The sequence below is a fragment of the Gordionus sp. m RMFG-2023 genome, chromosome 2 (genome assembly GCF_954871325.1).
Source record: "Gordionus sp. m RMFG-2023 chromosome 2, tfGorSpeb1-WG-v2, whole genome shotgun sequence".
Classification (NCBI taxonomy): domain Eukaryota; kingdom Metazoa; phylum Nematomorpha; class Gordioida; order Chordodea; family Parachordodidae; genus Gordionus; species Gordionus sp. m RMFG-2023.
This window is the reverse complement of record NC_088776.1, coordinates 46,565,265-46,593,191: the sequence shown is the minus strand read 5'-3', so window position 1 is coordinate 46,593,191 and position 27,927 is coordinate 46,565,265. Positions and strand designations below refer to the sequence as shown.

The following is a 27,927-nucleotide window of genomic DNA, read 5'->3' as shown; positions in this document are numbered from 1 at the left end:
CCGGCAAGGAGGATCAGCAGTAAGAGTTTTGAGGGTTTTTATTATATTGTTAAAAAAGCCGCATTCTGTTAAAATATCCCAAAGGGAGTCAAGGCTAACGTTGTCAAAGCACATTTATACTATAAAATTAAAATGAAATGCAGCTTATATTTGTTAAATTTTTGCAGTTATCTTCAGAGCTAAAATCGGTTCTTAATATTTTTCCCTGAACGAAGCGCAGATAAATTAGAAGAGGTTTGGTTTTGAAGAAAGACTACGGTTATTTATAGGAATGTAAACCTTTGATACGATTAATGTAAGAGCGATGGCTCTGTAATCTTTGAATTTAGTTAGATTAGAAATTTTAAGAAAATTGTAGAAGATTGAAATGTTCCAGTCGTAAAGTATATCCCTGTGAGCCATATTTCATTAAAAATTACTACTAAAAACTGTAATAGTGTTGTGGGGGCAGCTTTCAGATGTTCCCAAATAATGTTAGCTAGCTACGGAGATTTGATGTTCTGGAGTTTGTTTATAGCAGTAACTATTTATACAGATAAAAAGTTTGCAGAACATTCTACGGTGTTTCGTCTAGTGGATGTAAAGGTGGTCTACTTGATTCAAAAAATACCCAAATAATGGCCTAACCACATCACCACCAGTAATAATTGTATTATTTTCTAGCTTTATATAAGGAAGTTCTTTGAACATTTAGGTTAAGCCTTTTGTAAAAGTCAAATATTCTATTTTCTCTAATGTCTTTTTTTTCAACTCCTAGGCCTTATTTGCAATGAAGATCTTTCTGTCCCTAAGGAGTCCGTGTATTTTCCAAAGGTTATTATCATGTCTTTCATGTAATTTGAGATCCCCAATCTTACCAACTGTGTACTCGGATACCTATTCATTTATATTATCTTGCTCTTAGTTAAGTTTGTTAGAAAACAGGTTTATTTTTGGGTTATCATTATAAACAAATCTACTAATTTATAAATTAGAATTTTTGATTCGCCGTTTCTTATCGTTATTTGAGTCTCAAGATCATTCGTAATTCAACGTTATCTAAGATATAATATCGATACATTTCTGTCATTTTTGTAGGGTAAACCAGCTTTATATTATTAAAAAAAGGATTTAAACTTTTATAACAACTATTTTAAAAAAATGGGTTTAAAAAAACAATTCTAAAGTCTTTCTTTGTCGACACCATGCCCTTTCTTTGAGAAAAAATCAGAAAATATTTGTTTTAAAAATATTAATTTATTTGTAAAGGCAAAAATAATATATTGTATTCTGCAACATAGATTAGATAATATAAAAATTAAATATATAAATAATTTTATTCAATAAAATTTTTTAAATAATATATATACATATTTGGGGAATATTATTATAATTATGGCGTATAATATAATAAATTACATAATTATTAATCATTTAATACTCAACGCTTGTAACAATAATTTATTTTATGGAAACCGCTTTTCAAACTGGAAGGTTCATATTTATTTTTTAGGTTCTTGGGGAGTTGTTGGTATTGGTATTATTCCTTGAGAAATGTCGGTCATTTTAGGAAACGAAATTTTCTTCCCAGTCAAATCCGATTGACACCAAAGGAGTAGTTTTAAGACATTGCTCAAATTACATTCTGGCGATGAGGATAAGTTTTCATAATTTGAAATAGCCGCTATAATATCACTTGATATCTAATAACAATTTAAATACATTTTAAAAATGTGTCATAAATAAATAATTAAAATTGTGCCAATAGTAAAAAATTATTCGAATATTTAAAAATATCAAACTTGCATGACCATTTATATGTAGTAAATTTAGTGCAAACAAATCATAATTATAAAGAAAAATTTCAACATATTTTCAAGCTAATCGTTTGGGAGAATGAAGCTTACTAGAAAAGTTTATTACCATATTTTAAAAAAAATTGAGACAAAATTTTTCAGTAAAAAAAGGTATTATAGAAAGCACTTTTATAATTATTTTTTGATAAGAATAGACATTCATATAATAAAAAACTATTATATATTATGAGATGCAAGTAAAAGCATCATGCTAGCGTAAATTTTTAAAATTTTGTCATTGTAAATCATTTTGACGGCATTTTATGAATGATTTAAAAAAGAAAATGAAATATAATAATCAAATGGACGAACCATTCCATGTCAAATTGATCAAAAAAGGAACTATTACGGCCAACCTGTACAGCGCCTCAAGGATGAGAAAAATATTTTCGAATATGTAAAATTTTTAAAATGCTTATATCTCAAAAACTATGGTAAAAAAAATCGGGGTTATCAAGAGAATAAAAATTTGAGGCCAAATTGAGTCTTTAACCTTCGGCTTAATTTTTAGGGATTTTCGAAAAATTTCTTTGCCTTCTATTTAGACATGGTTTATAAATATATATACGATGTAAAAATCTTGGAGACGCTAACGGCTCTTCCAAAAAGGCATTTTTACCAAGAATTGAAATTTATATTTGCTTAAAATAGATGGCGCTATAAGAAAATATTGACTATGGATAAATTTTCGTCACTAGTTTATAAATAACAAGATATTTTTACTTTTTATACTATTTCGAATTACTGGGTCATGTCAAATCGATCAAAAAAGGCCCATTTTCAGCCAACCCCTTTTAAAATTGCTGAAATTATTTAGATGTAAAGATTTCACTAGAATCAAGTTCAAGTTACCATTCATCCTTGTGATTTATTACAAGACACTTAATAATTTACATTTAAGTTACATAATAAAATCGGAAATCTCTCATTCATAAAACAATTGTAGTTCATTTATGCCAAAATATTTAGTCCGCACTAAACAGAAATTTAAAAACTGCCCAAAAAAATTCTTTAATTTTCAGATGAAGAAACATCATAATATAGGAATCAAATTTTTGCCACCATGAAGATTATTTCGAAATAAAAAATGAGTATCATTTCTGAGCCACGTCTCATGGCAAATCGGCTTGTGATAGAGTCGAAGGTACAGTCCAGCCTTTAGTGGCCAGTGCTAATTAACAAAGACCGGTTTCAGAATAAATAACTTGCCCGATAGAGTTTTTTTGCCAATTTTAAGAAAAATATTAAAGATATAAAATTTTTAATTTATTATAATTTATTAATATTATATTATGCAATTTTTTTTATTAAGGAATAGATTTCTCCTAGACGAATAAGAGAAAATAATCCTAGAAGAGAGATTCAATACAGCGCCTACAATGCCAGGAACGCAAAGATTTAATATTTTTATCATATTCAAGATAAAATTGAAGCTAACTTTTATTCATATTCAACAAAATAGTAAATATTAAATATAAAATTACACTCGAATATTAATGTGAATTTAATATATGAAAAAATAAATAAAAATATATCTTTGACAATCAAAGGTGAATGGCCTATTGTTTAGAATAAAAACGAAAAAGAGGTTTTACATCATCCGATTGACAAATTGTGGATATATAAATCACAAATTCTAAATGTGGTCAGTCCTTCAACTGCTATAGGGCGAACATATACTTAACATAACGATGAAACAATATTCGATTTCTTAATTTATTTGCTTAAATATATAATTTTTTATATCTCTAACTAGTTTCTTTTCAAATATATTTTAAATTATAGAGCGAATTTGATTATCTATCTATATTTCTATACATTGATTAAAACGCATAATAAAAAAAATTATACGACAGATATTTATTATTCGAAACGATAAATTATTAAAATGTTTAAGGGCATTTGGCCCCACTGCTTTTCAGTTGAATTGGTACATTTAATAGAAATTAGAAATATTTTAGTATAAATTAAGAGAAAATATCCTATTATTGGTAAGTTGGCAACAAAATTTTAACCTTATGCATAGTTTCGAATAACATCATTTGTTTTATGTAAAAAAAACTTTTTGGTAAAAATTCACAGAAAAGCAGATAGTGTCGCCAAGGTTTTCTTATCGTGTATCCTTTATATAATAAAAGCGTGTCACAGTCACAATTTGTGAAAAATGTGACATTTTGTGAATAAATGAAATATCATGAGTTGGAAATGAACTCGCAACTAAATACAATATCTGAACATTTGTCGCAGCTCCTTACCTCAATACTCATGAGTTCTTATGAATGATATATTTATTGTCTATTATTTTCCATTCTAGAAATAACGCTAAGTGTTAAATATCGTTATTCTGATTGTATTTTTAAATGCATTATAATTATTTTTTAAATTTTATAAGTTCTCAACTATACCATAAATGAAGATAATGAAATACCATATCATGTATAACAAGATGGGGTAAAATTTTGTTGTTGATAATGAAAATATGTAGAAAATTTTATACAATCCAATAATAAAACAATATCCTATATGATAATTTTTCAGATTTAAAATCTTTTATTAAATATAATGTTGTCCTTATATCAAGAGCTAAGTAGAATGTTTGTTCAGTCTAGGGAAGTTTATTTATGAGGGGAAACGAGTGTGTAAAAAAATTTATCAAACCCAAATTTTATAAAAAATAATCAGTTCAAATATATAATATTTCATTAAGTTATGATGTAAATACATTCTATTCTCTTGTATTTTTTTCAGTGTAAATATTTTTATTGTATATTTTTTTATATAAAATAAAATAAATGATGCGTAAGAAAATAATTGATAAGGTAACTAGTTATTTTTGAAATATAACTCAACAAGTTACATTTAAAAAATTGTGATGAGTAACTGTAATCAGTACCTTTTTAAGAATGTAACTGGTAACTGCAATTAGTTACGTTTCAAAAGTAAGTTTTAACATAACTAAAAAAAGCAAATCTCATAAATCTAAACCCGATGAGTACAAATTTTAAAAACTCAGAGTTACTTGGAAACACATAATTTTGATTTATGTAATGTTGTTGATTCCATAATAAGCCATCATAATATTCTTCTTCATCGATGCTGTAATATTTTAACCTCAAAAATAACCTCCAAATTTTCAGTGATTTTCTGCAATTCAACATTATTATGGCATGTATTAAAATACCATAACTCATTATTTGAATAATTAGTTATTTACACTAATATTCCAAGCCAGATTATCATTATCAACTATTAGTTGCACCTAGTTTTTAATAATCCTTTAAGTTTACTATAATTTTTCTTATCCTATTAGTTTATTTCTTCCTTTAATATTCTTTAATGAAGAGTATCCCCAATAATTAGTAAGCTATATGTATCAGAGGTCTGCAAATGGCAAAATTATCAGACCCAACATAGTGAAAATTTATTTCATGCCTGGCCTGGCCCAGTTTCAATTTTTTATTAAGGTTGCCCAACCCAGTTTTTGATACAAGGCCTAAATCAAAATATATGTTGCTGAATACTAATATAAAACCTATTTATAATCTTGATGAGTGGATAAATTGAAAACTATACTTAAATTATCACTTATATAAAATATTAAAATTCATCAATATATATTAAAATTTTGCCTGTCCTGGCTTGTTTATTTTTTTGCCAGGTCTGTCCATAAAAATTCATCTTCAAGCCTAGCCCAAGATTTTTTTAGAAATTTTATGGGCCTGGCCCAGAATTTTATCTTTGATTATTTTTCTACCTGTCAGAAATATTAACCTCTTAATAATTAATATTGTTTCAATTCCGGCCAAATATTAATTATTTGTAATATTTTCCTTAGGTTGCTCTGGCTTCTTTTATAAAGGTTTTCTTGCATTTTCAATGCTTGTTCAAATAATCAGATGCAAAATGAACAACCATATTTGCTTTGAAGAAATTTAGCATTAAAAAAAATTTAGACAAGCGAAACTATTTTTTGAAGTTTATAATTACTAATATTGAGTAAAAAAGTGCAAATTAAAAAAGAAAATTATTAAGGCATTTTCGAAAAATAATAAAAATGATTATGAGGCCCAATAATAAAGTATCAGCCTAATTACTTTCTATACATAAAAACTGTTTAAAAAAATTCATAACCCTTATCTAAAAGAAATTATGGAAAAATTAAATTCTTCAGAAAATAAAAAATAAGTAACTAAATTACTCATGAAATTGCATTCACGGCAGTAGTAATCAATATTTTCATGTAATAAGTTTCACAGTAATTACACGATATAATCATTGCAAGTTTTATTCATTTAAAAAATGATATTAATATTAGAGATCTGCAAAAGTAGGCCCAGCATGTATCCAGCCCAAATGAGCTTTGGGCTGGGCCTATTTTTCCCAAAAAAATTTAAGTTCAGGCTGGGTTGGGCTTTGGAAAAATTTCATGTTGATTTAAAAAAAGGCCAATATTTTTTATGTTATATAAAATTCAGAGTTGGGCAAATTTTCAAAAAATTGTATTTGGATACAGATATTTTATAAAATTTTGTATTTAAGATACAAGATACTTTAGAAAAATTTCAATAAGATATAAGATACAAGATACTTGTATCATTTTTAAAAAAAAGTATCTAAGATACAAGATACTTAAAAAAACTTTTAATAGTCAAAATCAAAATGTATAAAGCTTTATTTTCTTATCTATAATATAAATTTATAAAATAATTTTAAAATAAGATGTAGAAAATAACAAATTTATTATATAAGATAATGCGATATTTTTTTTAATAATTGTATAATTAGTAAATAATAATAAATCAGCATTATTTTTTAATATTATTAATTTTTCAAATAATTTATCTTTCAATCTTTGACGATTTGGTCTATTAACCATATTAGCAAAGCTAAATAATCGTTCAACAGGGGCAGAGGAGGGTAATTGTTATATTTTAATAAATATTTCTTTTATATATTTATAACTATTTAACATATTTATACTGTGCCTGCCATCTTTCATTAATTTAGGACCTCTAATTCAATATCATTTATTGAATTATTAGAATTGGATGTGGTACTTTTATAAACAAGTATTCATCATCTTCATCAATTGAAGATTTTGTTGATGTATTAATTTCAATATTATTTTAAAAAATAATTAAAGCTTCATGTATTAACAAATCCGGAAGGTATTTTTTCTTTTTCACTATCAATCCAACGATTTTTAAAATAGGGATGAGAAATAGTTGCCAAAAATGCGCCAAAATCATATATATTTTTAAATCTTTTATTTAAAGAATTTTCTACGACAATAGCTAATGGTTTGCAAAAATGTAGATCAGTTTGAATTAAATTTGTAATTTTTTTTAACGACATTTAATAGGAGCTAATTCTCCATAATAGCAGTTGATTTCACTTATTTTGTCAATCGCTATAGCCAATAGGGACATTATATTGCAATATCTTCTAAATATTGAATTTCAATATCTCTTGATTTTGGAAATTCTAATTTTTGACATAATTTAGGAAGTTCGCCTTTAAATTTTAATAAACTACTAAGACTATCAAACATATTATTCCATCTTGTGCAGCAAGGTGTAACTAATTGTTTTCCTAAAACTGCTTTATAAGTTCTGCAGTTTTAGGCCTATTACTAGCCTTCCATAGCTTAGTACATTTGGCTATTGCGGGATGATGAATGTTAGAAATAATGTTAAAAGAATCTTTAATAGCTTTCTCAACATCTGTTGTGGCAATAAGACTTATCGTATGGCACAACGAATGTGGGAATATGAAATGATAATGAATATGATTATAAATGTGATTTATTATATAATTATTTATTATACTTTTAGATGCTTGACAAAATTTGATGACGAGTCTGCAGAATCACTTATAGATTTGTGGCATTCTTTAATTTCTGCAGTAATTTTATTATGATCATGTTGAAGTACTTGAAAAAATATCCCATTTAAAATACTTAATTTAAATTTATAGTTATATTTTTCGGTTGGAGAATTATCTGAAGATGAATATAAACATATTATTCTATTCTTATTCCATTATTTTAAAATAGACGGATATAAAACGATTCAAATAAAATATGGTAGTTCTAATTGTTAGCAAATTGCTATATGACGACCAACGTCATATATCATAAATTATCTTAAAATATCTAAATTCTGATTAAATTTTCCATTTAAATTTTAAAACAATATCATTTTAAATTTTAATACTATTTAAATTAACTAATATATATATTTTTTAAAGTATCTGTATCTTTTTGAATACAAAGTTGGTTAAGATACAAATACTTTTAAATAATATGTATCTTAGATACTGGATACAAGATACTTTCCAAAATTTAAAAAAATATCCGCGATACTGCCCAACCCTGATAAAAATGTTATAGTTTATTGTAGAAACTAGATGCCATATGACATCTATTTTTTATTTTGGAAATGATAATTTAAAAAAAATTTAAATATAATTTCAAAAAATTTTATATATTTAAATAAATTTGAGCCTGGCCAGCAAAACTTTTTTTAAAATTTTGGACCAAGCCAGACTTGAAATTGGGCCCGAAACAGATCATCACTAATTAATATATTTCATGTAATTCACTCTGTAATTATATAAAAAATTTTGGAAAAAAATCTATTCTTTCTATGACTATTAAATTTTGATAAGTAACAAATTTTTGAAAAAAAAATATATAAAAACTTCCTACTTAATTTTCAAATAAGATATAAATTTAAATCTAATTACACAATACCAATAGATTTATCTTTTATATTTAGGCTAATCGTTATTACAAAATCTAAAAAATTATTTTAAGAATAACTGCAATATTTTAATTTGTATTATATAATTTACTAACAACAAAATTTTAACCTTTTGTTTATGATTATGAGATAATAAGTCACCAAAAGGACTTTTTTCAGGTTCATCAAATGCAAGCAATGCTAATGTTTTTTCAAGTTGATCTAATACTTCAGAATTATCTTCTCCATATTCTGCCAAATTATTCTGAGCAAATATAAGTGCATCTTCAATCCTTTTTTGACGTATTAATTCAATTAATTGTTGTTGCTATTATAAAAAAGTATATTTTGAATATTATGTTTGGAATATAAATATACTTGTAGTTGAAAAAATAAATATCGATTATCATCTAATAGTTCTGGGTATTTGTCATTTATTAATGTTATAGATGAATCAATATCTCCATTTTCAATACTTTTCCGAATCTTTACCCGTTCATCCAATTTATTTAGATTAATATTAGCTTGAGTTTCAGATTCTATTTCAAATTTTTCGGCAACATCTTTAAAACCCTCTTCATATTTTTTATTTTTATATTTAAATAAATAAATTACCTTTAATAAAATAATCCATAACAAGTTTATTCATGTCTTTTTGTAATACTTTATAATCTTTAACTATTGATTCCATCCATTCTTCATACTTTATATCTCCTTTATCTTTAGTGGCTTGAATTATGGGTGTTGTCATAATGAAAGGGAGAATTATAATGAAAATACAATAAATAATATGATGGTTATAATGTCAATTCTTGACATAACATATCTCTTAAAATTTTTGTGACATGTGTCAGATTCATATCATATTACTTTATTTAACACCTACTAAACGCTAACTTACGATTTTAGCAAAATTATAGTAGTTATTGATAAATAAGATACAGTATTTGATGTCAGCCACTAAAGGCGTTAACATTAGTGAATATGCTTTAAATTTATACAAAAATCTTCCCAAAATTAATCCTACAAATGTAAAATTAAATCCTGGAGAAAAAAGGAAAAGGCCACATGTAGGGAAAAGAGGACACCATGGCCATTCGCCAAGAGGTGCTATGCAACAACTTGCTTATAAATTCTTAGGGTATGAAGGTGGTAATACTCCTTTTTATAAAAGAATTCCTATAGAAAATTCTTACAATTTTGGACATCAGTAATGAAAATATTTTAAAAATTATTCTTACAAATTCAAATAATTTTGTACATTTTAATTTATATACTAATACTATATAAGATTTTATATATTATAAGCCTATTTAAATACGTGTTGAATGGTACTGTTTAAACAAATCAAATAATTCTTTTTTTATTAAATATTTTAAAATAATTTGAACCAAAATATTTTTATTGCACTAGTCATTTAGTTCAAATTTGATCTAAAATATGTTCTTGCCTCTAAGGGAACCTGAAGGTATTAGATAAACAATTTATCTGGCTTTTAATTTTTTAATAAACTATTTTTTTCTGGAAATATGCATTTGCTAAATTTTGGAATATTTATTGAATCCCTTTAATTTATAGTTTATATATATACACATATTAGAGGTCTCCAATGGATGAGGTTTTAGCCCACCCACATATACTACCAATATGTTAAGCAAGTTAAAAAAAAATTTTCTTGTACAAAATGGATAGGATAAGCATTTATTAAAAATGTATTTCATAATATTGCATATTTTGTAAGTTTAAGTAAAAATATATTAAAATAACAACAAAGAGCCAAATCAAATAATCAAATAATTTTTAAAAATTGGATGGGTGGATAAACAAATTTTTTTATATGAATGAACAAATGAGTGAGTAATTTAGAAAAACTATTGGAAGGCATGCAAATGGGCTAAAAAAAATTAAAAATATTAAGAGAAAAGGCTTTTGTGTTAAAGCCAGCCCATTTCAGTCCTTTAATCCAATCCACTCCAATTTTTATATGCCCTGCTTTTTCTTAAAGTATAAAAATGGAACTAAAAAATTGTTAATCTCAGATTCAATGAAATAGCATCCTACCAATCAAAATTATTATCTTGGGCATCAGGTCTTCCTTTGACCAAGCTATAACATCCATCCAGCAGTCTTTTATACAAATAAACAATACCCACATATCTAAAGAAAATTTCCTTTATTGAGGATATCAGATTCTCAACAACTCACAGATAGAAGGATTAGAATACACCTATAGTAGCTTGCTACATTAAAACTCTTAACCAGTTTGTAATTTCATAACATCCCCAATCCTTCGATCAATGACACTGAACATGACTTTTTTGAAGCCATTCCCTCTATCAAACTGCAACTACAACAATAAACTTACCCATGCCAGATTGGCTTAATTGCACCTTTATGAATATTCAGACTTGCTCAGGCTGGAACTCACCAGTTGACACAAATGGAAAACATAGCCCAAATCATGCAATGGTTGATTTATTAAACATAATCAATTTAACAATCTTAGCCCTGAAATCAGCTCAAATACATTCAATATTCCTGGTCTTTTTAGATCTGATGGTAAATGCCCTGATTCGATTATTCAATGACCATGAAAAAGGGACAAAACTTGTATTGATCCCTCTCCAACATAACCCTCAAATTCACAAATTTTTCACAGATCTAATCCGATATTACCAAAAAACCAATCCGATATTTATATTGATTTTTATTTACCATCTATCTTTGTATCAATGTCATAAAAATATCAATATTTTCTATTTTTAAAAAAAAAACCAATTAACTTTACGAATGATTAAGCACATTTTATTTTTGTTAAATCTCATTTAAAATATTTTCAATGGTTATGGGTAAATGTGGGGTTGTTAAACAGCTCCATTTAGCCTATTTTTAAAAATGGCTGAATTAAGATTTTTGGGAAAAATTTGTTACATAAGCCTCTAAATTTTGCCACTAGAAGTCTAAACCTTTCTGCCATCTGTGGGCAAAATCAATAAGCTTGAGTAATTTACTTTTGGCCAAAATCTTGAGTCAAACATTTTTATAAATTGTCTAAACCGAGACGTTTAGCAACATTAGATGAATGACTCGTTAGATATTTTAAAATCCTGATAATAATACAAAAAATAGTTTAAAATTTTCAACTATTTTTTCATTACAACAAATAAATAGTATTTTAGTTCCTTTCGTTAATTTATTATAATAAATTTATTCATAAAATAAAAAAAATTATATTATTATATATATAATCATCATATAACCAAAAACAATAAAAATATCGGATCGGAAACACTTTATCACTTTTGGTAAACTCTCGCCCTATCATTCTTCAGAAATCTGTAAACACAACTGAAGAACGCGAAAGTTTTTTTCCTCCTACAAAGGCTCATCATAGCAATTCTCTAAAAGGCAATTTCCTTAGTTTTAATGGAAATCGCACCGAAAGATTCTTATTAATTATTTTTTTATAATTTTTTTTAGAATATATATTTTTCTAAATACATATTACTTTATATTTTAATTTATACTTATGAGGTTTTTAATAATATATTTTGATTATATATATTATTTATTAGTTTTAGTTTATCGTTATCTATAAATAATTGAAAATAAGGTTTTGTTATTCCTGCAATGATTAAAACAGCCCTTTCACTATCTATTACTAATCGGTTATTTTAAAAATTAATACCACAAAGAGTGTATTATTGGTATTTCATTTATTTATATTTATACAAATATTTAGGGCTGTGCCGATATAGCCAATTTTAAAAACTTAACTCAAGATTTTGGTCAAAAATTATTTAAGCTTATTGATTTTGCCCACAGATGACAGAAATGTTTGGACTTCTATTTGCGAAATTTCGAAGTTTATGTAATATTAATTTGGTTAAAATTTTGATTTAGCTCTTTTTAAAAATCGGCTAAATGGAACAACACTACATTCACTCATAAAAATTGTAAATATTTAAATGAGATTATCTTTTGGGGAATAAAATAAAATACACTTAATCATTCGTGAAAGTTAGTTGGTTCTTTTTTTAAAATAGAAAATAATGATATTTTAATGACATTGATACAAAGGTAGAAGGTGAATAAAAATCAATATAAACATTGGATTGGGTTCGTTGAAAAATTTATGGATCGGCACAGCCCTGCAAATAATAAATTATTCGAATTAAGATTATAAAATTTTTTTTAAAAAATATGATATATTAAATATAAAGAAAATTTAAAAAAACAGTTAGAGGAATGAAATTACTTTGATGAATGACTATTGTGTAAAAAATTATTAATCAAATTTATCCTTTTATAATCAGTAAATAAAATATATATTATAAAAAAATCGTTATTTACAATCAAATTTTTCTTATAATTTGTAAATAATTAAAATTATTTATTGTACATTATTATGAATCGTAATGCTATTATGTATAAATAAAGTAATATTATTTATACTTAAGGATTTTATATAGTACATAATCTATCAAGGAAGTTTTCTATAAAAGTTTTTTATGCGAAAATTTGATTATAAACATCCAAGGGGGTTTGGATTTTTTTATAACCCCCCCCCCCCACCCCTTTCATAATTCCTGGCTACACCATTACTTTAAATAGAAGGCTTTGTTATGATCGCCACTTATTTTGGTTAATTTTTTATCTAAATTTTAGGAAACCTTTCTTCCTTAGGAAAAAAAAATAGTGGTGATTTTTTTTCCGGGGAGAGTTATTCTCTACCATTAATGACAAATTAGATAAATCCCCTATTTATTTAAAAAGTTCCGCTGAACTAAAGGTGGAGGCACTTCTATTAGATCATGCTGAAAAATCTAATTTATCGAATATTATTTGATTCAAATAAAACAAATTTTTTTAAAAAAAGTATTATATTTTACTTTGTTTTATTCATGTAGTGTTGTTCAAATAATCCATTTTATTTGAATTGCTTATTTGTATTCAAACTAAACGAATAATCTATTAATTTTATTCGTTACTATCCGATTCCTTTCGAAACGAATATTCGATTCGTATTTGGATATGCCTAGTTAATCTATTTTGTTTGAATTGCTTATTTGTATTCAAACTAAACGAATAATCTATTAATTTTATTCGTTACTATCCGATTCCTTTCGAAACGAATATTTGATTCGTTTTTGGATATGTCTAGTATATCCTTATTCATTTCACAATTTTAATGACTTATTTAGAAATCAACATTTAAATGTTAATCTAATACAAACTTTAAACTCTTGCCAATTAACTCATTTAATAATATGACTATCCCCCCCCCCCCCATCTAAGCCAGTGATAATATTATCCCTCCTAGAAAAATTTATATTCTATTTCCCTAAATAAAAAAAACGAAATTAAAATTAGCAAAATACCCCACCCCCTAGTCCTCAAATTTTAATAGGGCTGTGCCGATATTAAAATCAAATTATAAATGTGCCTATCTCGGATTGCTATAAAATAAGTAGTAAATTTTTAATGCATAACCATCTTAGAATACTTATAAAACTTTAAAATAAGTTATCAAACAAAAATATTTTAAAGAAAAGTCAGCATCGACAAATGAAATGAGCCTATGTTATGGATCGGTTTTTAACACTTTTTTGCCGATCCGATTCAGAACAAGTTCTAGATCCGCTATTCTGACGCCTCCTTATAATAATTTTGTTTTATAACAAGGTTTAATGTTATATCGATACTCCAAGATGTTTATGCATAAAATATTAGCTGCCAATTCTAAGAAATACACTTTATAAACAGGTCATTTTAATATCGGCAGTGTTAAACTCTAATGAAGATTTTCAGCCATACCACTCCCCCTATCTCACGCATGTTAGAAGTGCTTATATGAGGGCCATAATACATGGAAATATTAAAAGAAATTTTCTATGAACTTGTATTTTCTTTTCCAATTTTTTAACATTTACATGTGTAATTTTAAACTTTTATCATTTTGCAGGTCAGATTTACTTGACAAACCCCCTTCTTATTTCAATATTGAATTGTATAAATGCATAATTTAGTCAAACTTTTCCAAAAACGGCAACCTACTTCATTTTAATTAATCTTTTTTAGTGTTAGAAGAGAATATCCATCTTTATCATTATACCAGTTACAATTAATGATCGACACAGGACGGATTGATCCTACTCAACCGATAGATTTATTGAAAATTCTCAATACCAAAATTATAAAATTTGATCGGGATAATTATTATGGCATAAATTTGATCGATAAAGTATGTAAATTTAATTACAATAGAATTTCTAGATGGGCATAATTAAGTCGATAAAATGTTAATTTAATTTAAGACTGATAATTAAATTTTTTTAAATTATAATATAACCTCATTTTTACAGTTAAAAAGTTTGTGATTACCCTCTCCCCTCTCTAAATCCAGATTGCAAGGGTTTAAAATAGGGACCTGGAACAAAGATACTTTATATACTCTCCTTCTGGACAAAAAATATGTTCCAAGTTTAGGTCAGACCGTGTTACTGAAAAATATCTAACTATCAATATACAAATTATCTTCATATTTTTATCATAAAAAAAAATTATTTATATTCTATAAACAAATATCATTTATATTTTTATGAAGGTGCTATTGTAAATTTCTTCTTCGAAAAACACATTTCAACGCCAATTGGTAAAACTTATTTTATTATATAAGTATCAGAAATATGCAGGCTTGCGTACACAAGCCGGGCTGAATATTTTTAAATCCCCATTATTGTCTATAAAAATTAAATATAAAAATGGTGTTTCTTTGGACATATATCACATTCATTCACTTATCCTATTTACATTTTTTTGATTCTTAGATAATATTTCTCATAAAATATTATTCAACTCGTTATTTTAGATGGTATTCAATCAAATTAAAAGTAACAATGATACACCCAATATTCAAAATATCGTATATTTTTTAAGAGAAAATGTTATTTTAGATTAGTATCATTTTAACTCTTTTCCCTGTCCCAAATAGTGTTGCGTAATCGGCTTATTTTAGCCGACTAAAAACGGCTTAGCCGAGATTTTAGGTGGAAAAATCGGCTAAGCCTAATTAGGTATAGCCTAAAAATCGGCTAAGCCTAAAAATCAGGCTAAGCCTAAAAATCGGCTAAGCCTAAAAATCGGCTAAGCCTAAAAATTGGCTAAGCCTAAAAATGGGCTAAGCCTAAAAATTGGCTAAAATAAATTAGTCAAAATTCTGCATCGATGCTTAGCATTAATTATTATTTATTTATTTTAGTAAAATAATTTATTTTATTTATATTTAATATAAATATTTTATTATTATCAACAAATAAACATGATATGATTATATTTTTTATTTATATTATTATATTTTGAAATGAAAATAAATTTATTTATTTGATGTTTTTTTAATAAAAAAAATAATATGCTGCTATATTGTAAAAATGTAATATTCTTTATAATATAATTTATTAGTGATTTTCACAATCTTCTTTGTAAATACATCTTTTATTGAGGAATTATATTGTAAATTTTATTAGATAAATAAACAATCTTTTAGGTGAAATATTTTATCTTTTTTTCTAAAATTATCTATTTATTATTAAATGAGGTGGATTTTATGAAACTTTTTTGATGTTATTTTATATGATCTTTTTAAAGATAATATTTTAATGTGACAATTGTCATAATCGTTCTTTTATAAGTTTTTTGAATTTTTTTGAAGGAAGTATGTTAAAATAAGTATTAATAACATGTGTAAATACAAATTTAGTGAAGATGTACCAATGAAAAGTGACAATTGTCATAATCGTTATTTTTAAAGTTTTTCGAATTTTTTTGACGAAAATATGTTAAAATAAGAATTAATAACATGTGTAAATATAAATTTAGTGAAGATGTACCATAGAAAAGTGACAATTGTCATAATCGTTATTTTTAAAGTTTTTTGAATTTTTTTGACGAAAATATGTTAAAATAAGTATTAATAACATGTGTAAATATAAATTTAGTGAAGATGTACCAATGAAAAGTGACAATTGTCATAATCGCTATTTTTAAAGTTTATTGAATTTTTTTGACGAAAATATGTTAAAATAAGTATTAATAACATGTGTAAATATAAATTTAGTGAAGATGTACCATAGAAAAGTGACAATTGTCATAATCGTTATTTTTAAAGTTTTTTGAATTTTTTTGACGAAAATATGTTAAAATAAGTATTAATAACATGTGTAAATATAAATTTAGTGAAAATGTACCATAGAAAACTGACAATTGTCATAATCGCTATTTTTAAAGTTTTTTGAATTTTTTTGACGAAAATATGTTAAAATAAGTATTAATAACATGTGTAAATATAAATTTAGTGAAGAAGTACCAATGAAAAGTGACATTTGTCATAATTGTTATTTTTAAAGTTTTTGAATTTTTTGAAGAAAATATGTTAAAATAAATTAAAAACATGTTTAAATTAAAATTTAGTGAAGATGTGCCATAGAAAAGTGACAATTGTCATAATCGTTATTTCTAATTTTTTTGACGAAAATATGTTAAAATAAGTATTAATAACATGTGTAAATATAAATTTAGTGAAGATGTACCAATGAAAAGTGACAATTGTCATAATCGTTATTTTAAAGTTTTTTGAATTTTATTGACAAAGATATTTTAAAAAAAGTATTGATAACATGTTTAAATAAAAATTTAGTGAAGATGTACTCTAGATAAGCGACAATTGTCATAATCGTTATTTTTAAAGTTTTTTGATTTTTTTTGACGAAAATAGTTAACTTGCATCGATATTGATTTTAAAATAGAAAAAAAAGTTTACCCAAATTTTAAACAAGATTGTCTGATGATAATTGGTAAAAAAATAATAATTTCTAACTTAGGATTAGATATTATGATATAAATTTTGCATATTAATTTCTGACCCGATGAACAAATGTAATAAAATGCCAATTTGCTCCTGTTTTTGGGGAAGAATCTATTATTACCATATGTTTTTCTATGGCATATACTCAGGCAATTTTAATTTTACAATCTATATTTTTACCCATTTACATCAAAGAAATTTTAAAAATAACGATTATGACAATTGTCACTTTTCTATAGTACATCTTCACTAAATTTTTATTTAAACATGTTATTATTACTCATTTTAACATATTTTCGTCAACAAAAATCAAAAAACTTGAAAAATAATGATTATGACAATTGTCGCTTATCTAGAGTACATCTTCATTAAATTTTTATTTAAACATGTTATATATACATATTTTAAAATACGTCAAAAAAATTCAAAAAACTTTAAGAATAACGATTATGACAATTGTCACTTTTCATTGGTACATCTTCACTAAATTTATATTTACACATGTTATTAATACTTATTTTAACATATTTTCGTCAAAAAAATTTAAAAAATAACGAATATGACAATTGTCACTTTTCATTCACTAAATTTATATTTACACATGTTATTAATACTTATTTTAACATATTTTCGTCAAAAAAATTCAAAAAACTTTAAAAATAACCATTATGACAATGTCAATTTTCTATGGTACATCTTCACTAAATTTTATTTAAACATGTTATCAACACTTATTTTAACATATTTTCTTCAAAAAAATTCAAAAAACTTATAAAATAACGATTATGACAATTGTCACTTTTCTATGGTACATCTTCACTAAATTTTTATTTAAACATGTTTTTAATACTTATTTTAACATATTTTCTTCAAAAAAATTCCAAAAACTTATAAAATAACGATTATGATAATTGTCACTTTTCTATTGTACATGTTCACTAAGTTTTTATTTAAACATGTTCTTACTACTTATTTTAACATATTTTCTTCAAAAAAATTCAAAAAACTTTAAAAATAACGATTATGACAAATGTCACTTTTCATTGGTACATCTTCACTAAATTTATATTTACACATGTTATTAATACTTATTTTAACCTATTTTCTTCAAAAAAATTCAAAAAACTTATAAAATAACGATTATGACAAATGTCACTTTTCATTGGTACATCTTCACTAAATTTATATTTACACATGTTATTAATACTTATTTTAACCTATTTTCTTCAAAAAATTCAAAAACGTATAAAATAACCATTATGACAATTGTCACTTTTCTATGGTACATCTTCACTAAATTTTTATTTAAACATGTTTTTAATACTTATTTTAACATATTTTCTTCAAAAAACTTTAAAAATAACGATTATGACAATTGTCAATTTTCTATGGTACATCTTCACTAAATTTTTATTTAAACATGTTATTAATACTTATTTTAACATATTGTCGTCAAAAAAACTTTAAAAATAACGATTATGACAAATGTCATTTTTCATTGGTACATCTTCACTAAATTTATATTTACACATGTTATTAATACTTATTTTAACCTATTTTCTTCAAAAAAATTCAAAAAACTTATAAAATAACGATTATGACAATTGTCACATTAAAATATTATCCTTAAAAAGATCATATAAAATCATCAAAAAAGTTTCATAAAATCCACCTCATTTAATAAAAAAGATAATTTAAAAAAAATGATAAAAAAATTATAAAAGATTTCACCTAAAAGATTGTTTATTTATCTAATAAAATTTACAATATAATTCCTCAATAAAAGATGTATTTATAAAGAAGATTGTGAAAATCATTAATAAATTATATTAAAAAGAATATTACAATTTTACAATATAGCAGCATATTATTTTTTTTATTAAAATAACATCAAATAAATAAATTTATTTTCATTTGAAAATATAATAATATAAATAAAAAATATTAAATCATATCATGTTTATTTGTTGATAATAATAAAATATTTACATTAAATATAAATAAAATAAATTATTTTACTAAAATAAATAAATAATAATTAATACTAAGCATCGATTTGACTAATTTTTAGCAGATTTATATAGGCTTAGCCGATTTTTAGGCTTAACCTAATTAGGCTTAGCCGATTTTTAGTTTTAGCCGATTTTTAGGCTTACCTAATTAGGCTTAGCCGATTTTTAGGCTTAGGCTAATAGGCTTAGGCGTAGTTTTTAGCCGATTACGCAACACTAGTCCCAAATTCAAGCAATTACCTATGTTGCCAGTGAGAGAGCTCATAACTGATACTATATATTAATTACAAGAGGAACAGGAAATAAGGGTATTACTATCGACCAGTCGAATAGCAAATGTGGTGATTCAAGCTCACTACTTTTTCGACAATTGGGGAGATTAAGTTTATATATGGATTTCATATTCGCTGAAAAACGATCCTTGAAAAGTCGAATAGGCATATATATATTTTTTTAAAACAAAGGCTGTAAAAAAAAAATTTATACATCCTAGATAAAGAATTCTGGCGAAAAAATTTTTTAAAAAAAATCTGAAATCTGACCGAAAAACTTTTTTTTTAAAAAAATCGAGCCAGGTTTGAAAATATGAAACCTGAGCAGGCCCGAAATTTATTTAAAAAATGAGGCTCGAGCCGTGCAAATAGTACATTTGTAGGTCTCTGATTAATTTTATATCACATCAGTAAATTTGACCATTCAATTGGCAATAATATTGTTATGTAAAATAAAATGTAATTAAAAAAAGCCTAAACAACGATATTTATAAGCTATTATTAGGTCTGTGCTGATAATTAATATCGGATAGGCATCGATATTTAGCGTTTTCAAAAATATAGGATCGGGCCGATCTTTTTTATTTTTTTTGGTTATTTTATAATTGTATAATCATATAAATTTTTTTATTTTATAATTTCAATGAAAGGAACTAATTTACAATTTATTTGGTGTAATGTTTAAAAAAATTGTTTTTTTACACTATTTTTTGTTATATTATCTGCAAAAAGAAAAGGATTTTAAAACATCTAACGAGTCACATTCAGTTAGTGTTGCTAAACGACTCGATTTAGCCAATTTTAAAAACGATTAACTTAACATTTTAGCCAATAGTAAATTACCCATGCTTATTGATTTCCCCCCAAATATCAGAAAGGTTTGGACTTCTATTGACGAAATTTCGAGGTATAAGCAATAATATTTTGATTTGGCCCTTTTTAAAAATCGTCTAAATGGAGGTTTAACACCACATTGCAAATATTATAATTGAAAAAACATGAAAAATAAAATACACTTAATCATTCGTGATAGTTAGTTCGTTTTTTTTAAAGTAGAAAATATTGATATATTAATGACATTGATACAAAGATAGATGGTAAATAAAAATCAATATAAATAGGATCGGTTAAAGATTTGTGGATCGGCACAGACCTAGCCATTATAAATATTTACAATACAATGGTATAATAAATTAAAATTTCCTTGTTGTTTTTCGTAACATTGTGGAATTGTACCATGAATGTCAGAATTGTCGTTCCATTCTATAAGTGTTCCAGGTCCCTGGTTAAGTGAATATTTTTTAATAACTTTATTGCTTTCATTTAAATAATTTGTTTTGATTTTAGCTAACGTTTATAATTTCATAAATAAAACCATTGAATTAGGGAATGGATCTTTTTTGTGCCAAGGTAAATATAGAAGTGCAATGGGCTTCTGAATTGGTTATAGCAGCTGTTGAAAAAGCCGGTGGAAATATAATAACTTCTTATTACGATCCTCTTAGCCTTTCGATTCTCAAAAATCCCCTCAACTTTTTTGCTAAAGGTGAAGCCATCCCCAGAAGACTTTTCCCCCCTAAAGAATTAGTGGATTATTATTCGAATCCAGCAAACCGAGGCTATTTGGTTCCCTTTATAAGTAATTCAAATTCAGAGTTTCAAGTAGATATAAATGGATTCAACAGTGCCTCAATTGCTCTATGGGCTAAAAAGCTTGAGACTGCCCAAAAATTTGGATATGATATATATTTTCATGCTGGTGGTGAACAAACAGGAGGTTCAATTTTATATATTTTGCAGATGCTTGTATAGTACAGGTCTAGATGGTCTGTAGCAAAGTTTTCTGGGCTAGACAATTTGCACAAAATTATTTTACTGAAAATCATTTTCAAAAATTTATGGGCCAGTTTAGGATTATCTCTACTGCAGGCTCATGCTAATAAAATATTATGATTTTAAAGACTTAATACACAAGCCTGTCTAATTTTTTAACTGACTAAGGATCATTTAAGAATTTCTCATAAATATTATTTTAAAAATCTTGACCAGACTTTAAAAATGATAAAATTTATAAAACTAAGATTGATCCTGAAAATAGGTAAATTTAAAGGTCTAATATTTTTCATATTAGATGTTGCTTATTATATATTTATTTTTATTCTATTTTTAGATTTGCCAGTTAAAATAACCTTAGAAAATATAAACGATTTTTGGAAGCAACCTACAAATTCTAATTCACATACTAAATATCCACCCTTTCCTTCTAAGCTTTTTACCCTAAAAAATCCGACTCAAATATTTGAGGGAATAAATCCAGGTTGGGTTGTAAATTTAAAAGATAAGCTCATACTTAAACCTAAAGGTGATGCATGGAAAACATTTTATGGAGGCATGTATATGAATTAGTTTTTATTATTAAATAATAATCGCTGTTCAGTTTAGATATATATATTTTATAAATAAATTGACACAATATCTGTTGCTTTAAACCGATCTTTATTAATTATAAAAAATAATATGAGCAGTAAATTAATATCATTTCTATCTACTACTAACGGATTTGCATTTGATTACTAACATCTTCTTTAACTTTATGATCACATGGGTTGGCTGATGCTTCATAATTACATAAAATTATTTCTTGTCGGAATGGCTAAGATTATTTAAAATAAAATTACATGCAAAACTATAAGACAATTAGTAAATATCAGAAGTTTAAGCCCAAAAAATAGTATAATTTTAAAAATCTGAGTTGGGCTTATTTAAAAAATTTGTTTAAATAATATTAATTAATCCGTTGGAAAACCATGTTAAGGAGTCTTCAATATTATTCGATAGCCTGGGGGGAGGGGAGCCCACGCGAAAAATTTTAATTTTTAGAAAATACCTAAAAAAATTTTTTAAAAAATGAGTAATTTAAAGCTGAGCTCTCTTATTTTAAATTTCTTTTGAAACAATTTGCAATTATTCAAAATAACAACATTTTAAAATTCTAAACTGAACTATAAAATTATAAAAAAATCCTAAGTTGGGCTTAAAATTTTGACCTCTGTAAGTCTGGTAAATATACTGTATTAGATATGAAGTTTCATAAAAACTGGTTTTTAGTTGAAACCTTTTTATTTATGACCCTTTCTTATTAAATAAAATATATATCTACTAAAAAAAATTACCCTTAGAAAATCTCCAAACAGACCAATATAATAAACTTTTGTCCTTGTAGAGCCATAATTTTTGGGTATGTATATTGTAAGATGATATATGGATGAAAATATAGTTGCCCTTTGTTTAATAAAATCAAAAAATAGATGGTTATATTTTCGGTTGCTATTAGCAGATACTTTCAATTTTAACTGATACTATAGGCCAATACCCTAAATAATAATTAACTATCTTAATTTAAAAAAAATGAGATTACGTTAAACTATGAATTGGTAAGGAAAAAATTATGTACAAATTTCTAAACAGATAAGAAAGAAAGCATAGTTGATTTTTATATATTTCTTTTAACTTTAAAAATGTTGTTGCAGATAGAGATGTGAACCTGGGACCTTTTAAATTCAATTTTTTTTTCAAAAAGTCATTTTTTTTATCTCTTCTCATTTTTCAAAATTTTCTGGTTTTTATACTTCCATGGGAATTATTTGTTTTCATTTATATTAATTTTAGAAGGTGATGTGTAAATTTTGTAGTGTAGGTTATAATATTTTTATAAATGATAATTTTATAATAAGCTATATAATTGGGAATAAGTTGCTTATCTTGTTTTATATCAATTTTAGAAAGTAAAATATTGAGAATTTTATAGAAGGCAACAAACCAAACTTCCTTCCCCCATCGCAAATATGCCTGCTCTCATAAATATCATTTTAAGGTAGCAAAAATTTTCCCCCCACAAAGGCCTCACTCCTAAAAATGTAAACAATATATTACTATTTGAAAGATAAATTAGTAAAAGTTAATAACTTTTTAAATATAGATTATAATTCAAAATTTTTGGAAAAAGACATATTTAAAAAAATTAAAACCCATTATTTTTATAAGAATCTAATATAGTCAAAGGCCTACAATAGTGGACCTAAAGATCTCAAATAAAATTTATGTTGGGGAAGGGGGGGGGGCAACCTAATAATACCCAATCCCGGTTGTTACTTATGTTTTGAGCAGAGTTGTTAAAGTAGCGCGCTATCTTTTTTGATAGCTATAGCTAATAGCCGCTACTTTTTTTAAATTATTTAATTTTTTAGCACGCTACTTTTTTTAAAATTTTAAAAAATATAATGAATGTAAGTATAAACATGAAAATTTAAATATAATATCATAATTAATTATAATTTTTATAATTTAATTTTGAAATTTAAATATATTTTCAATTTTTAATTTATATCTTCAATCTGTGTTAATAATCTAAAATGGCATCGCCCATGGATATCCAAATCCTTGAAAGTGATGATTCAGACATGGAAGATTCAATGGAAGTAAATGTACTTAATAGCTCTAATAACGATTTCCCATTCCTTAGATTTGAAAAAATTTTAAAATAAATATTAAAACAAAATCTGGATTCAAAGTCCTGTGCTTAAAATGTAAAAAAAATATATCATCAAATCAATCGAGTAGCTATAACCTGAAGAAAGACCTAAAGGTAAATTGTTATTTTTACATTATAATATTATTTATTTTATTAGACTGTTCACGCCAATTGCTATAAGTAAATAGAGAAACATAAAAAAATTTTGGTATAAGAGAATCTTCATTCAAAAAGACAAATACTATCCAAATTAACTGATAATAAACATGCCAATATTTCACAAAAATTGGCTGATAAAGTAATAGTTGATTTTATTATTGACACAGTTCAGCCATTGTCCTTGGTTGATAATCCATCATTTACTATGATGATTAAAACTTTATCCCCTGGCACAACAGTTTTATGTCGCCAGACACTTATGAATAAAATAGCCGACAACTTCAAAGTGATGAAAGATGCTCTAATAGTAGAGTTATCAGATATATCTTATATATGTACACCGGCAGATAGTTGGACACATAACAGAAGGTAAAAACTTATTTATATTTATAAATTGATCTGATTAAATATTTTTAGAGCTTCCTTGCCCTCAAGTGCTAGTTTCGAGAGATTATTTAGTAAAGCAAAGCTTATACTTTCTGATCGTCGCTCTAGACTTAGGGATGATAATATTGAAATGATATTATTATTAAAATGCAACAAATTAAAATAAATATTTATTTATATTGCTTATTTTTTTATAATCTAAATTAACTATATTTTTATATTTATAAATGTTGATTTTTATATATTATTTATTATACATTTACATTATAAGCAAAATAGAAATAAAAAAAATTTGTTTCTAAAATTTTTTTTATAAAAAGTAGCTAATAGCGCGCTACTTTTTTTGACAAATAGCTATAGCGGTAGCGCGCTAATTTTAAAAATAGCATTTAACAACTCTGGTTTTGAGTGTAGGTAATTATATTTTATTATAAACAATGTTAAGTGCTATGTGATTAAATAAAACATTTAAAAAATAAATAAATTTTTTAACTGTAAATTATTCTAAGGAGTATAAAAAAATAAATAGTAGAATTTTAAGTCAATATTTCCTTATGATCTCCTAACCTGGACCCAACCCCTTTTCTAAAATTTTATCCCTAAACTAAATCCTCTTTTATGTTAAAGGGTTCACATCCCTGGATGCAGATTTAGCTTTATTATGAAAAATAAACATGTAACAAAATCAAAAAGAAACATTCTAAAATAGAATTAGATATAATATATTAAATTGATTGTTATAAAAAGGTTATTAATAAAAGAATTTATTTTGATATAGATTTATGTTAAACAGACAATAAAATTTGATCATAAGTTTATATTAATTAATATTTTGGTGGAAGACTATAAAATTAATCCAAAAAAATTGACATCATTGATTGACCAAGTTGGTATTCCCAAATTACAACTTAAAATATTTTATTTATAAGATGTTGTGATGTAATAAATAGAGATCTGCAAAAGTTGGGTTTGAGCCTATTTTTTAAAAAAAATCAGGTTCCGGCTGGGCCGGGCCTAATATATTTTAAAAAATTTGGGCCAGGTTGTGTTTTGGAATTTTTTTTAATATCAAAATTTATCAATTTTATGTTGAATTTTTAGTAAAATAAAAATATTTGATTTTATTTATAGAAAAGATGCCATATAACATATATCATTTATTTTGAGTAATTATAAAAATTAATTTCTAAATTTAAATAAATTCAGGCCAGGGCAGGCTGGTAAATTTTTTAAAAAAAATTTCGGGTTCGGGCTGGCAAAACTTTTTAAAAAATATTTCAGGCCCGGGCCCAGCTTGAAAAATTAGGCCTGATGCAGATCACAAACAGATATATCATAAAATCATTCTAATGGACTGTATTATAGAATAGATAATATATGTCCATACTTCAGTGTATAATCTAATTTGCCATTAGGGTCTGGATGTAATTTAAAAGTTTGATCAGCTTCCACTTGAGTATCATCAAATGACATAGTTGGTCTGTTTTTAAATCTTATAGAATAATCTTGGTTAAAATTAAATGAGTAATTAACTTACAATCTAATTTCAGAAGGATGGGATGTACCTTCACCACCTAATACAACAATGCTCTTCAATTTCACATTTCCTAAAAAACTAAAATTAAACTATCTATATTAAGTAATAATTTCAAAAAATTAATATAATCATAATAAACAGTAATTATAATAAAGTTAATTTTATTATTCAATTATAAAATTTAATATACGGAATATTAACGAGCAATTCTTCATCAACGTCACTTTCGACGAACTAATAATTCAAAATATTAATTACTTAATTGTATTTTACCTGTGTTTTATCTAAACGATTTTCAAAAGGTTTGAAAATTTCCTTTCCAGAATTTTCTATTAATTCATTAAGACATTGTATTTTGGGGTGATCCAATTTAGAATAAAGGCTATTTTCCCCTTTAGATAGATCATCCTTTATATTTTCATGCTGACAACCCTGATGGTGACAATGATCACCCATATTGAAATCTATGAATGCATGGGATAAAAAAAAATTTCTCATGCAAGTGGAAATGTAAACAATTATAATAGGTAGATTGAGTACTGACCAATATATAAAAATATTATCCTAAATTTTAATTAAAAACAACCTTTTGAGATATATAAAAAAAATTAATAACTTATAGGTACGTCCTAGTTGGGGAAGGTGGCAAGGAGAAATCCCCCTCCCAAAATTTGCTTGTTCGTTTAAATGTGATTTTAAATGAAAGGTTTTAACCCTTCACCCCCCCCCCCCTCCCAATGTAAATAATATATTGCTAAAGAAGATTTTGAAAGATAAAATATTAAAAATTAATAACTTTTTAAAATAAATACTAAAATTCAAAATTTTTAGAAAATAAAATATATATATAAAAAAAAGTCAAAACCCAAGATTATGTAGATAAAAGCTAACAATGAGTAGATCTAAAGATCTCAAAAAATTCATGGGGAAAAGTTTACCTAATAGTGCTCTCCCCTTAGCCAATTTCTGGGTACGCTTATGAAAATAACTGAACATTGTCGTATTTAAAATTTTTATAAAAGAGGAGGGTGAGACATTTGAGGTTTTTACAATAAATTTTATAAGATTTTCCAAATCCCCTTTTAAGACCTTGAAGGAGATAAATTAGTTATCTTTATTCGGTCAATTATAAGGAGAGGATATATTGAAAACAAAATAGCTAGACTATAAGTTGGAGGTAAACATAGACGCCTGTAGTAAGTAATTGAAGTGGGTAGGTAGAAGGTATTTTATTTATCTTTTATTTTATAATATTATTTTAAATAATAATTTTTAACAATTAAAAAATAAAAATAACTTTTTGATATATATAGTAAGTTATTAGTTAACAATAAGGTCAAATAAAATGTTAATAAAAAATATAAGTTTGTTAACATTTTTTAAAGATAAAATAAATTTGGTATGAAGGTGAAATGTTTATAAGTTGTTTTGTTCGTTAAAATAATTAGTTTGAATAATGAAATAAAAGGAAAACTTAAATATAAAGTAATTAATTTTTAAAGAATAAAAAAATATACAATAGTGCCCAAATTAAACATAGAGGGATGTGTTACGAAAACTTACTGAGCTTAAATTAGGTTCTGAATAT

At 25.1% G+C, this 27,927-nt stretch overlaps 3 protein-coding genes across 3 annotated transcripts; 1 reads left to right on the top strand and 2 right to left on the bottom strand.

The window, feature by feature from the left end:
• Positions 1-1,322: 1,322 nt before the first annotated feature.
• On the bottom strand, positions 1,323-9,350 carry LOC135924594 (glucose-induced degradation protein 8 homolog). The gene is made up of 4 exons (XM_065459678.1): positions 9,194-9,350; positions 8,957-9,153; positions 8,709-8,906; positions 1,323-1,682 (listed from the first exon to the last, which is right to left on the bottom strand). Exons 1-4 carry the CDS (start codon positions 9,327-9,329, stop codon positions 1,482-1,484), a joined length of 732 nt encoding a protein of 243 aa, XP_065315750.1. The 5' UTR covers positions 9,330-9,350; the 3' UTR covers positions 1,323-1,481.
• A 113-nt stretch (positions 9,351-9,463) lies between these two features.
• Positions 9,464-22,209, top strand: LOC135923184 (large ribosomal subunit protein uL15m-like). The gene is made up of 4 exons (XM_065457793.1): positions 9,464-9,788; positions 14,660-14,822; positions 21,112-21,502; positions 21,896-22,209. The coding sequence occupies exons 1-4, from the start codon at positions 9,529-9,531 to the stop codon at positions 22,129-22,131; spliced, it is 1,050 nt and encodes a 349-aa protein (XP_065313865.1). The 5' UTR covers positions 9,464-9,528; the 3' UTR covers positions 22,132-22,209.
• On the bottom strand, positions 22,143-26,855 carry LOC135923185 (PITH domain-containing protein 1-like). The gene is made up of 6 exons (XM_065457794.1): positions 26,613-26,855; positions 26,530-26,573; positions 26,340-26,417; positions 26,190-26,294; positions 22,899-23,007; positions 22,143-22,378 (listed from the first exon to the last, which is right to left on the bottom strand). The coding sequence occupies exons 1-6, from the start codon at positions 26,835-26,837 to the stop codon at positions 22,277-22,279; spliced, it is 663 nt and encodes a 220-aa protein (XP_065313866.1). The 5' UTR covers positions 26,838-26,855; the 3' UTR covers positions 22,143-22,276.
• Positions 26,856-27,927: the final 1,072 nt, after the last annotated feature.